Below are 13,993 nucleotides of genomic sequence, written 5' to 3'. Positions count from 1 at the left end.
AACCAGAAACGAAGAAGAAGGACAAGAGGATTACAAAATGTAATCGTATACAAAAAATGTCTCAGATCGAGCAAAGCTCTGATACCATATTAAGAAGCTTGAGCTTCATAACAATGGAACTTCATAACAATGGCAGTCACAAGCAACAATAACTAGAGCTAGAATCAATGAAGATGATCTTGTAGAATGCAAAGCTTGACTTGATCTTATGCATTAGTAGAGTATTTATAGATTACATAGAAGCATCTAGATGATTTAAAATTGTAACTAACTATGCACATTTAAAACATGTGATAACTAACTTTCATAACTAATTAAGCTAACTAATTGTATAATGCAAAGTAATATTCAATACTTTTCATGCAATAACTTATATGATTTTGTAGATTTTATCTAGTCATGATGGTTTAGTATGCATATATGATATATTAAAGTTTGATTAACCCACTATTATAAAGAAAATAGCACAAAACAAAACAGTAATCTAAAGGAAGATAGCACAAAACAATAATCCAGGAACTAATCCGATTTTTTAAAAATGAAAAATTACACCGTATACCGTTAACACTAATTTTTGTGTAGATATTAAATCCTATTCAACTTATTCATATATTTACTTTTTCATTTTTTTTGAAGCCTTAAATAAAAATCCTGATTTCACCATGATATACATCAATAGTACTTATGTTTCACTTGACTATAAAAATAATTGAACAGCCGATCAACTTCAGTTCACAAAGAGTCATTTTTATATTCTTTTGATATATTTGCATTATCCGATTTATATAGACTATAGTTCCATTCTTGTTAGTCATTTTACTTTTTAAAATTAATGCTTTCTCTGTCTCATATTATGTGACACTTTCATATTATGTGATATTTTCTGACTTGACGCAATATTTAAAAAAAAATTAATTTTGTATGAAATTTATGATCTAAAATAATCTTAGATATTTGTGCGATCGAGATTCATTTCATTAAAGGTAAAGTTGATTCTATGATGATTTTTTTTAATGACTGACTATAAAGGAGAGAGTGTCACATAAAATAAAATATTATTCAAAATTATAGATACGCCACTATCCCAAATCTGATTTTATGAATATCATTTATATCTATATCTCCATATAACCACCATCTTGTCATATCGAATTTTAATATATTTTTTGCTTGTCAAATACGATTATAATGGGCCATTACTAGTGGCTAACCCGTCGGTGAAGTATGCTATTTGATAAAATGAATAATTAAAAGTAAAATTACTGTTCATCAGAACACCTCACCTACCATTAATTTGATTGAATAATAATTCAAGTTGCCATTTGAATGAAACAAATGGAGGATCCATAAACACGTGTTAATTATAATATAAGTACACCATTAATTAGCCTTTTTATAACACAAGTGTTACAAATAATAATCCTCAAAATTATTATTACTAATATATTTGTTCTATTTGTTTTTTGACTCACCATTTGAGACAAATAATTTGAGATTTTTAAAGATAAAGTTTGATAACACATTGGTATTTTCAAGGCCAATCATATGAAGTTTTGGTGAAAAGTTTCTAATAAGGAAAACGTGAAGCACATCTACAAATTTACTTCTCTAGGGATATTATAATTATTACTTGGAAGCCGGTAAATAATAATAATATGCTCAAAAAGTAATTTGGAGATGTTATTTTTAACGTTGGTATGCAGATACATATACATTATATTTATTTAAAATCTATAATCATGTACTTTATATTTATTTAAAATCTTTTTTTTTTTGTCTTTTTAGATGTGAAATCTTTAGTTATTGTTTTCTAATAATTATTTTAGTAATTCATTTTCAATTGATAATATAGCTAATACATTCAATTTTATATTGCTGATCTTAGATAAGATTTTATCAATTTTAATTTCGAAAAACTTCTTTCAACCGAGGCAATAGTTAAAGGAATTGTTAACATTATTCTATAAGAAAAGAATCAAATATTTTATTTGATTGAGTATTTACATTAAATCATTATTTTCTATCTCTTAATAATAACTAAAACGAGAATATATATATTTACTAACTAAGAATATCAACAATAATAACAAAAGTTCAAGAAAGATTATAAAATTAAGTTAGAATAATAAAATTGACTCACGAATTTGATAAATTGATATAATAATATTGAAATAGTCTTGCGTTCCTTCAATATAATAATTGCTTGTTGCACTTCATAAGATTTTGAAGAAGACACTCAAAAACAAATTTTGTTCTTTTTCAACTTGTAAGCAACAATAAATCATTTTTTTAGGAGAGAGTTCAATACTAAAAATAAAAATAATAAAATAGAGAATAAAAAATGATTAGTATAAGGTAAATAATAATATAAAGTCAACTTTTTCAAAGATAAATAAGAAAACACAATTTCCCACCCAAGGAAATTATTTTCATAAAATATTTCATTCCCTTATAAAAGTAGGAAAAACTAATGGCTATTTTGTTTTTTTTTTCGAAACTTCTTTTTTTTTAAAAAAATAATAATTTAACTATACATATAATTTTAAGTAATATGCATGTATAAGTCTTTTAAAAAATATAGGCCCCAAAATTACGATTTAGTGACCTAATAATTAAGACGACCTTGAATACAAGATATTTGATATATTATGTAGTTATGTATGTAGAAATAAAATAAATATATACCACATAATTATTATTAACGGAGTGAAAATATTAAAAATCTCAGATAGTAAGTTTATAATTGGCGGAACGTCGGATAGTAACAAGATTCATAGCGATCGAGATTGCCAACCATTTTATGTGTTGCAAATATAAAACTTAAAAGTAGGTACAGAATTTGCAGAGTGAAATCCAGCCGGCCCCACATTAATTTTGAAAACATGAGTTACTTCTAAAACATAATTTTGAGTAACATTTTACTTGTAAAACGTTACTGTGAGTAATATTTTAGGAGTAAAACGTTACTGTGAGTGATGTTTTAGGAGTAAAACGTTATTATGAGTAACATATATTAATCTAACGTCGTCATATTTTAAAAAATAAAATATACTTTAAAACATTATTATAAAATACGTTTATACTAATTTTCTAAAATTTTAGAAAAACATATTATTTTAGTGAGTTGCTTTATATAATAGCCTAGTTTGATCCAAACCTCAATTCCAACCCACCATGCACCCCCACCCTGTCACCTGCCTCATTCTATTGACATCCATCCCTTAATTATAGAGATATTCATCTATACGGAAAGAAAGAGTCATAATCAAGGGTATTATCGGACAGTTAAATAATATTTTTAATGGTAAGGGTATTTTCGTACCAAATTATTGATTGATGGCATTATTGTACATTTTTACATGGTTTTATGACATTTTTAACTCGTTTTGATATCTTTAATAATAAAACAAAAATAATTTTTAGCGATTATAAATATGAATATTAATAAAAAAATATTAAAATCATTATCAATATCAATTAAGTATCATTAAAACTAATATCACTAAAGACATTAAGAAGATATGATTATGGTTCCCAGTCCATATGTGATGAAGGTAACGTTCTCCGATCCATAAATCTTAAATTCAAGGGAAATTTAAAAGTTGAAAAGGCAAAAGAGCACATGCGTACGTACAACTCACAAAAATTTTAAGAAAAAAGAACCAATCTATTATCAAAAAGAAAAGGCTAAGATACCAACTTACCTAATTGATTAAGAGATTATTTAGGTAAGTTGGATCGAATTTACCTATGTATCGTGTTTAAGTTTTCTTGGATATGAAATTGCATTTGTTAAGAGAATTTTATTCTAGAATTTTTCGACATGAATTTAAATTTAGTAGGCTCTAATATGGATTTACTATATAAAATAAAAGAAAAAATTGACAAATTTGAATAAGACAAAATGGGGTCAGCCACTTACCAAATTAAATGGTTACAAATACACGACAAAGTCCAATACGTATCACTGTCATACTTTTTTTTATATCTGATGAAAAGTCACAAACAATGCCCATTAGATCATGAAAAGCTGAGTTTTTTTTTGTTTTTTGGTATTATTGAATAGTTAGAAACTAGGAAATTAATTACATAATGAGAGGCCCAAAGAGCAATTTGGAAATCCGATTTGTTATGTGAGAATTTTAAATTCCATGCCCATCTCCATGCTGGTACATGCAGTGTGATGTTCTTGAAAAATTAAACACAATCTTAATGAATTCTTCCGAAAATAGCACTTGTTTACTAATTTGGTCTTTGTTCATCACTTCCCACATCTCCTTTGTCAATAAATTGATGTGTTTTCTTGCCTCTTCTTCCGAAACAACCGTGTCATTCATGTAACACTGTATCGATTTGGGAACATCACCTCTTTTCAGTTCATACTAATTTAACAAGAACATAAACGGAAAAAGAAAATGAAATAGATGAGTACTCAGAAGTTTAATATGAGAGGAATTAAGGTATGAAATTAAAACGTACGGATGATGTCCCCAAATCATCGACAGAACGGTTAATTATAGCACAACGATGAATGATGTCTGGATTTTTGTTCAAGGATTCCAATGCCTCTTTGGTTATTGGATTGGTGAGAAAGATGAATGCATGGAGTAATACCAAAGGAATTCCAATTGAAATCCATGCATTATCCATGTACTCTTCTAGTCTTGGCTTATGCCCATTGTGGTACCATTTTGCTTCTTGCAAGTATGATTTGCATAAATCTGTCCACTAATTAAAAGTAACTTGTATCAAATTATATGAATGGTTTGGGGCAGAGACCAATGTTACATGAATTATAATTAAATTCTAAATCTAATTTTATTGGTTGTGCCTCAAAGATTGAAAGTAAAAGAAGGGAAGATTGTAATTTTACTTGTTTTGTGAGGTAGGGCAGGACATTAATCCCTTGTTGTTTGAGAATATGATAGGCCATTTCATTGGTAGTGTTGAAGAGTGAAAGGTAACATAGTTTCATGTAGTCTGGAAGCTGTTCCATTGCTTTTATATCCCATCTGAATTTTTATAACAATAAGAAATCAAAATTAAAAATCACAAACGATTAAGTTAACTTTATATATAAGTTACTATATGACTAAACCTTTCAACAGCACGAGTGAAGATTTCCAACTCATCAAGACTGCCATAGACATCATAAATGTCATCTATGACGATTATAAAAGCAACGTTTTTCGCCAACATTCTTCGACACAAGCTGTGTTGAGGCTCAAATGCTAATCCCACTGACCAGAAAAAGTCTTCCACCAGTCTATCTCTTGAAAATGATAACTTCTCTGCCAAACTCATGCTCTTCCACCACCTTTACATTACATCATCAGAAATTGTATTGTACATGTTTTAACTTTTAAGACATTGTACAGAGTCAATATATATATAACAAGGAATTTAACTTTTTATACTTGGAAGTATCAGATCATCTAAAAGATATAATCAAACGATACCTCACCTTGACAGATTTTTCAAAATCTTGTTGGTGTGTTGCTTGGACAATGTTGAAGTCCAACTTAGCAAGCTCTAACAAAAGAGGATTAGCATTTGACATTCTCCCATAAATTCTAATATACAACTCTGTCTCTAATCTTGGCATCATCCAGTGTCTTGGAAGTTCCAAAGCATGGACCACTAATTCCACTGTTATATCATCGTCTTGATTTCCACATGAATGATTGTCAACATAATTCTTTAGATGTGACACCGTAAATCTTGTTGCACTTTTCAGCGTGTTTTCAGTTTCACCGTAAATCGTTCAATATATCTAGAACACAAAAAGCAAAAAAATATAAGAGTTGATTTAGATTCTGTTTCTTACAATATTGTAGCTAATTTTTTTTAAAAAAAATTCCTTAGATTTAATAAAGGGCGGCTCAATAAAACAGACTGCGTACGTCGAGCAAAACATGAATGAACAGGAAATAACAGTGAAAATAGTATTATTATACCTTGTGAGATATGAAAACCATGTTGTCTCAAGAGTCTAAATTTCAAAGCTGTGGTATATAATGAATCTGGTGGGGCTATATTAATATTAATATTAATGCTCCTCAATATTTGCATAATTTCATCTTTAAAGTGGTAACTCACTCCAAGCCTCTCTAAATTATCAATCAACTCCAACTTCTCTAACTCTTCATCATGTGATCCCTCAACCGTCATCATCATCTTCTTCGCTTCTTTCTTTACTTCGTTTAAACGCTTCATATACTTGTCTCCCTACGCAACACATTTACAAATTAAATGAATAAACATGTGACGTGAATATAATGTATAGAGAATATATGTATGTGTACCGCATAAGGATTGTGTAGTGATTGAATGAATTGAAAATCCCACATGGTAGGCTTGTAATTCCCTGAACGCCTTGTGGCGGAAATAGGATGTGAGTGCTTAGTAATAATAATATTGTTAGCAGAGTGACGACGGAGTGAGGTAAATAATGATGGTCTCTTGAAGGTGACCATCATCATCCCTATGTTACTCAATATTGAAATCATTTTATTTATTCTGCTCAATTATTTTTTATGATGTTAAACGTGAAAGAATATAAAGAATTTTTTTTTTTTGTATATCAAGAGAAACTTTCTAGGGATTGAATGGTAAAAAAATCAACTATCTACCTACGTACCTAGTACATACATATACTATGTGTAGTATAAATATAATCCAAATCTTGATACTTAACACATGCATATGATAAAATGGAGGAAATTAAGTTGTAATGGAGGGGAGTAGAATCCTAAAAAATAGCACATGTACTAAAATGTGTAGCATAAAAATAGCACATGTACTAAAATGTGTAGCATAAAAATAGCACATGTACTAAAATTTTTGTGCATGTATGTATATGTATTTACACTTACTCGTGTTTATATCAATTCAATATAATTTTCATCATTACTAGATTTAATAAAGTAAAATAAACTATACATTTAAACATATGACATGCATTTATTGACTTAGTGTAAATATCCGATGCGGATAAGTTTTACCTATTTACAAGAAAATTATTGTACTAGAATCGAAGCTTCTCATATATACATACATGTTTGATAATGCCTCTATAGGTGATAGTATTTATTAGTAATATTGATGAAGCACATTTAATACTGTTGATTGATTCAAGTAACTCCATGACTCAAATTCGATGTTAGAGTAGAAATTAATGAACCTAGTTTTGGTAAAAAAAAAGTCACAATGCTATAGAGTCCTACTTGCTTTCTACAGCTATTTCAACACTGAATACAGGTGAACTCATAAATATTTCAACGCTTCCCTACACAACCATTATTTCAATATGGAAAAAAATAGGACAATTTACAATTTAGTTATTTTATTTTAAATTTCAAAGTATTTTATTAATACTATAAAAATATTGAAAGTTATTTAAATATAAAATGCTTTAAACAAATCAATCCAAACACATTTTAAATTTCAATCATCATATATATACTTTATATATATCAAGCACAAAAATTGTCGTCTCACAAACAGTAAAGCCGTAAATTATTGGAGGACTCCCAACACCGCACTTGCTATTACTCCCCCATTTCATATTAGTAGTTGTTTATAAATTATTTATTAATAACTAAAAATATAAAATAGAATTAATTAATTATTTTATTTTATTTTTTATTTTTAAGAATTATTATTATTATTCATATTTTTCTTTAAAAGTACCGTTATTAATTATTTGTATTAATTGATAAGAATATTTTAAATAAAATAAACTTCTTATTTATGATTTATTAAGAAGCACGTAAAGAAAAAAATAAAAGTACACACAATTAACTTTATCATGAGCTAATAAAGATGAAGTTGATAAGACTTGGAATTTTCAAAGGCCAATCGGGAAAAATTTGATGAAAGGTCTCCATGAAGGGAAATGTGAAGTACGTTTTGTAAACATTAAAGGAAAAAAATTACTTGAATATATAAGTTATTTTATTATATTTTAAAGAAAAATTATTGATTGAAAAAATTACGAAAACTCTTGTTCACTTTTATTTTCAGATACATCACTATTACATGATATTTTTTTTGTCTCTAATTACTTATCCATTTTTAAATTGACACACCTATTAAGAAACAATTATTGACATAGTGAGTTTATCATTTTACCTTTGTTAATTATGAAGTGAATGAATTAAATATTTAGGATTTTTAAAAAATTCTATCTTTTTCAAAATAATTAATTGGGGATATAATAGGTAAAAAAATAGTTATTTCTTGATTTGTCAAAATAGACAAGTATACTAGATACAACTATAAAAGGAAAAGTGGACAACTAATTAGGGACTTATGGAATATATCAGAAGGTACAAATGTATCGGGATGTGATGTATCTGTATATATGTGTCTTGTATGAACAAAGATAATGTATCAATACACTATATATCGAGCGTTGAGTGTTGTATTCGAAATTGGAACGTTGTATATTAAGATGTTGAGTGCTGTATTCGAAACCAAATATGATGTATTCGAAATCAAAACACGATTTTCAGGACGTTGAGTGATTTATCCAAAATCTTTAAATTTTAAGAAATTCTTTTAGAATTTCAAAATTTGACTCCTAAAATTTTTTGGATAAAGTAACATAACCATTAGGGGCGTCAAATGGGCGGGTTGGGTTGAAATGGAGATATTAAAAGGGAAACTTTCACATATAGCCACTTAAAAATAGCCTAATTACTCTCCATAGCAATAGTTTGATAATTAAAATTTGTAGTTGCATGTTATATAGAGGAGAGAGGCGAGCGAGATCGGGAGAGAGAGGAGAGAGGAGAGAGAAAGGGGGAAAAGAGTGGGAGAAAGGTTAATTGTATATGTATATCGGTTAGATAACTGTATATTATGCATATGTATTCGTATATATGGCAAGTAAGAGTGGGAGAGGGAGGAAAGAGGCGAGCGAGATTAGGAGAGGGAGGAAAGAGGGCAGAGAGTGGGAGAGAGGTGAATTGTATTATCTATATAATTGTATATTATACATATACATTTGTATATAGGGAAAACGAGATTGGGAAAGGGGGGAGAGAGGCGTGCGAGATTGGAAAAGAGAGGAGAGAGGCGAGCGATGGGAAAGAGAGGAGAAAGGCGAGCGAGAGAGGGCAGAGAGTGGGAGAGAGGTGAATTTTATATGTATATAGATTAAATAATTGTATATTACAATTATACATATACATACGTGACTAATTATGCAAACTCGAAATCAGTCCACGTAATTAATGTATAATGTTAGTCGCAAGTGGTAATTATAGCAAACTATAGCTATGATGAGTAATTAAATAGTATAAATTTGCTTTGTTGCGTAATTTTCCCATATTAAAATGGGTTAAAATAGAAATCAGGTCAGGTCTTGATCCACCCTAGTTTACTTTGGCTCAATTGAGCTAAAAATGGGTTGGGTCTTGAATCGCCAAATTTGACCCGATTAATCTCAATAATTTAACATATTTATATTTTACTTTTATAATCACAATATGAATTTTCGCTCAAGAATTTCTATTAAAAAGTAACAAATTGATAGATAAAGCATAAATATTGTTAAATAGATAATAATTCATAGAACAAATCTCAGTAAAAAGTTTTAAAACGGGTTGAAATTGGAGATTGCATTGGGATGAATGGAAGATTCTCTTCAAATAGATTAGGCCCGAATGAGTTAAGATTGAATCCAATCCAAATTATATTAAAACCAACTTTTAAAATTTTGAATGAATTACCTGTGTTTGGGTAATATCCCTAATAACCATGATTCAGTGAGAAGTGTTTATATAAGCAAACGGGTAATAATAAATCTAATCGGGGTAAATTTTTATAATACACGTGACTAATATTTTACATTTTACCATCTACCCCTTACCCAAAAAAAAAAATATATTAGTAACTAACAGCTGCCTCTTGTGAGAACAGTACCTTTTTAATTTGGCATACTCGAATTTTAATCTTGAAACTCAAGAACATTAAAGTTTTCTCTAATTTACCGCACTAGTCCGATTTTTATTTATTGATAATTTTATTATGTCTAATTGGAAGCAGTTGATATTGGTAAGCATTCTACTTTATGTTGCTTAAAAATCATAATTACAGATTTCCAAATACGGTTTTTCACTGTTTAAATATATTGTATGAATAACTCTTGATTTATATTACATGTTGATCCAAATGTATAATAATCTAAAAGTCAATTAATAAGAAAGAACACATTAACATTATATAGTCGAAAATTCAGTTTTTTATAATTAAACATTGGAACTCGTTAAAAGTTTAGATTCTAAATTCGACTTTATGGAGATACGTATATATAAAATCAAAGTAATAAAATGAAGCCTACGTAAAATAAAATTACTTGAGAGCGAATGCAACATTAGAAATAATGATAGGCTCAAAAAGTATTTTGGAGATGCTACTTTTAACATCGCTATGCAGATACATAAAATGCGATGCTTTTGTAATATTCTTCGCAACTTCAATAAATGTTTCAGAAAGTGGAGAATTTTTGCTTTGAGCTGTGTTCATTGCTTCCCATGTCTCCTGTATCAAAAATTCTATGTGTTCTATTGCCTCTTCTTCGGAAGCACCCTTTTCGTTCATGTAACATTGTATTGATTTGGAAACGTCACCTCTTTTCAGTTCATCCTGAATTGATACAAAAGTAAATAAATTAAATTAAATAGAGGAGATTTTGCTAGATATGTGAGATAAAAGGGGTAAAAGCATACCGAAGATGTCCCCAAATCATCGTTTAAACGGAAAATAGTAGCAGACCATCGAATAATATCAGGATAATTGGTTAAGGAATCCAAGGCCTCTTTGGTAATTTGATTTGTGACTAGGAACAATGAGTGGACTAATACCATTGGTACTCCAATTGAGATCCTTGCATTATCCATGTATTCTTCCAGATTTGGCTTGTATCCATTGTGGTACCATTTTGCTTCTTGTAAGTATGATTTGCACAAATCTGCCCACTAATTAACGACATATTAAATATTGAATTCGTCTCGGAAAAAATGAGGGGTATTTTGGGGAAAAAATCATTTATTAAGGAGAATGAATCTTACTGATTTTGTAAGGTAGGGTAGGACGTTGATGTCATGATTTTTGAGAACCTCATACGCAACTTCATTGATAATATTGATGAGTGCAAGATAACATACTTTCATATAGTCTGGAAGTTGCTCCATTGCTTTTGTATCCCATCTGAATTTTTACTAATTGTTACTAGAAAATAAAATTTTGTTATTATTTTGCGATAGAGAATTATAATTACCTTTGAATAGCAAGAGTGAAGAGTTCCAACTCATCAAGTGTGCCATAAACATCATAAATGTCATCTATGATTGAAATAAAAACAATGACTTTTGTTATCAATCTTCGAAAGTAGCTATGTTGAGGCTCAAATAATGCCCCTACTGCCCAAAACATATTCTCAACCAGAATATCCCTTGAAAATGGAAGCTTTTCCGCAAGCCCTGTATTCTTCCACCACCTAATTAAACAATTTACATCAAAACTAATATGAAATTAATTTGTATTCACTTAAAAGATATGTTTTCTCGTACCTTGATAAAATTCTTAAATCTTGTTGATGTGTTGCTTGAACAATGTTGAAGTCCAATTTAGCAAGTTCTAGCAAAAGGGGATTAGCATTTGACATTCTCTCATAAATACTAATATACCACCTTGTCTCTAATCTTGGCACCATCCAATGTCTTGGGAGTTCCAAGGCATGTACCACTAATTCCACTATCATATTATCCTCTTCTCCACAACGATTTTGATCAACATATCTCATTAGATGTGCCAAAGTGGATTTTGTGGTATTTCTCAAAAAGCTTTCATTTTCTATAGACAGAAATGAAGCTTCGTATAATTTTAACAACCCTTTTGTGTTGTTACAAGTACTCTGCTTAAGATTATCATGCTCGTCCTTGGAACTGTTTAATATATCTAAAAAACACAATAATATACATAAGTCAAAATCTAATAAAAAATAAACTTGAAGAATCTATGTTCAAAAAAGTATTGAAAAATAATTAGATTGACACCGTGAATATTGTGGCATTTTTCAGAGTTATTTCAGTTTCTGTAGAGAGAAATGATGCTTCATAAAATTCCAACATACCTTTAGTGTCTTTGCAAATACTCTGCTTCAGATTTCCATTTTCATCCTTGAAATCGTTCAATATATCTAGAACACAAAGAGCAAAAAAATATAAGAGTTGATTTAGATTCTATTTCTTACAATATTGTTGCTAATTTTTTTAAAAAAAATTCCTTAGATTTAATGAAGGGCGGCTCAAAAAAACAAACTGCGTACGTAGAGCAAAACATGAATGAACAAGAAATAAGAGTCCAAGTAGTACTATTGTACCTTGTGAGATATGAAAACCATGTTGTCTCAAGAGTCTAAATTTCAAAGCTGTGGTATATAATGAATCTGGTGGGGCTATATTAATATTAATATTAATGCTCCTCATAATTTGCATAATTTCATCTTTAAAGTGGTAACTCACTCCAAGCCTCTCTAAGTTATCAATCAACTCCAACTTCTCTAACTCTTCATCATGTGATCCCTCCACCGTCATCATCATCTTCTTCACTTCTTTTTTTAGTTTGTTTAAACGCTTCATATACTTGTCTCCCTACGCAACACATTTATAAATTAAATGAATAAACGTGTGACGTGAATATAATGTATAGAAAATGTATGTATATGTACCTCATAAGGATTGTGTAGGGATTGAATAAATTGAAAATCCCACATGGTAGGCTTGTAATTCCCTGAACGCCTTGTGGTGGAAATAGGATGTGAGTGCTTAGTAATAATAATGTTGTTGGCAGAGCGACGACGGAGTGAGGTAAATAATGATGGTCTCTTGAAGGTGACCACCATCATCCCTATGTTACTCAATATTGAAACCATTTTATTTGTTCTGCTCAATTACTTTTTAAGATGTTAAACATGAAAGAATATAAAGAAAATTTTTTGTATTGTATATCAGTAATACAAGAGAAACTTCCTAGGGATAGAATGGTAAATAAATCAACTATGTACCTACCTAGTATGTGTAGTATAAATATAGCATAAAAATAGCACATATACTATGTGTAGCATAAAAATAGCACATGTGCTAAAATATTTGTGCACGGTGGCGGAGCCACAGTGAAGGGTGTACTGACAGTCTTTGACTTCTACACGATTTTATTTCTTTATATTTATACACCCCTTGGACCAAATTATAGCTCCACCACTGTTTTTGCATGTGTATATGTGTTTACACTTACTCGTATCGGATGTTTATACCAATTCGATGCGATTTTCATTATTACTAGATTTAATGAAGTAAAATAAATTATAAATTCAAACAAATGATATGCATGTATTGACTTAGTATAAATACCCGATGCGAATAAATTTTACGAAGAAAATTGTTGTACTAGAAAGCTTCTCATATATACATACATGTTTGATAATGCCTCTATAGGTGATAGTATTTATTAGTAATATTGATGAAGCACATTTAATACTGTTGATTGATTCAAGTAACTCCATGACTCAAATTCGATGTTAGAGTAGAAATTAATGAACCTAGTTTTGGTAAAAAAAGTCACAATGCTATAGAGTCCTACTTGCTTTCTACAACGATTTCAACACTGAATACAGGTGAACTCATAAATATTTCAACGCTTCCTTGCGCAACCATTATTTCAATATGGAAAAAATAGGACAATTTGCAATCTAGTTAATTTATTTTAACTTTAAAAATATTTAATTGATATTATAAAAATATTTAAATGTTATTTAAATAAAAATGCCTAAAACAACTAGATCCAAACAGATTTTAAATCTCAACCATTATATATATATATACCACGTAATTATTATCGATGGAGTGAAAATATTGAAAATTGCAGGTAGTAGGTTTTTAATTCCCTGAACGTCGGGTAGTATTGGGATTTGGTTCAGCTAATT

At 29.3% G+C, this 13,993-nt stretch overlaps 1 protein-coding gene and 1 pseudogene across 1 annotated transcript; both read right to left on the bottom strand.

Moving 5' to 3' along the window:
* Positions 1–4,025: 4,025 nt before the first annotated feature.
* On the bottom strand, positions 4,026–6,509 carry LOC112940278 ((R)-linalool synthase TPS5, chloroplastic-like; annotated as a pseudogene).
* A 3,605-nt stretch (positions 6,510–10,114) lies between these two features.
* On the bottom strand, positions 10,115–13,068 carry MTS1 (linalool synthase). The gene is made up of 8 exons (NM_001246876.3): positions 12,740–13,068; positions 12,392–12,662; positions 12,143–12,208; positions 11,580–11,967; positions 11,288–11,506; positions 11,079–11,217; positions 10,737–10,985; positions 10,115–10,653 (listed from the first exon to the last, which is right to left on the bottom strand). The coding sequence occupies exons 1-8, from the start codon at positions 12,941–12,943 to the stop codon at positions 10,360–10,362; spliced, it is 1,830 nt and encodes a 609-aa protein (NP_001233805.1). The 5' UTR covers positions 12,944–13,068; the 3' UTR covers positions 10,115–10,359.
* Between the last annotated feature and the right edge of the window lie 925 nt (positions 13,069–13,993).

This window comes from Solanum lycopersicum, chromosome 1, assembly GCF_036512215.1.
Source record: "Solanum lycopersicum chromosome 1, SLM_r2.1".
NCBI classification, from domain to species: Eukaryota; Viridiplantae; Streptophyta; class Magnoliopsida; order Solanales; family Solanaceae; genus Solanum; species Solanum lycopersicum.
Note: the sequence above shows the minus strand (reverse complement) of the source record. Positions and strands in the feature narration are given on the sequence as shown.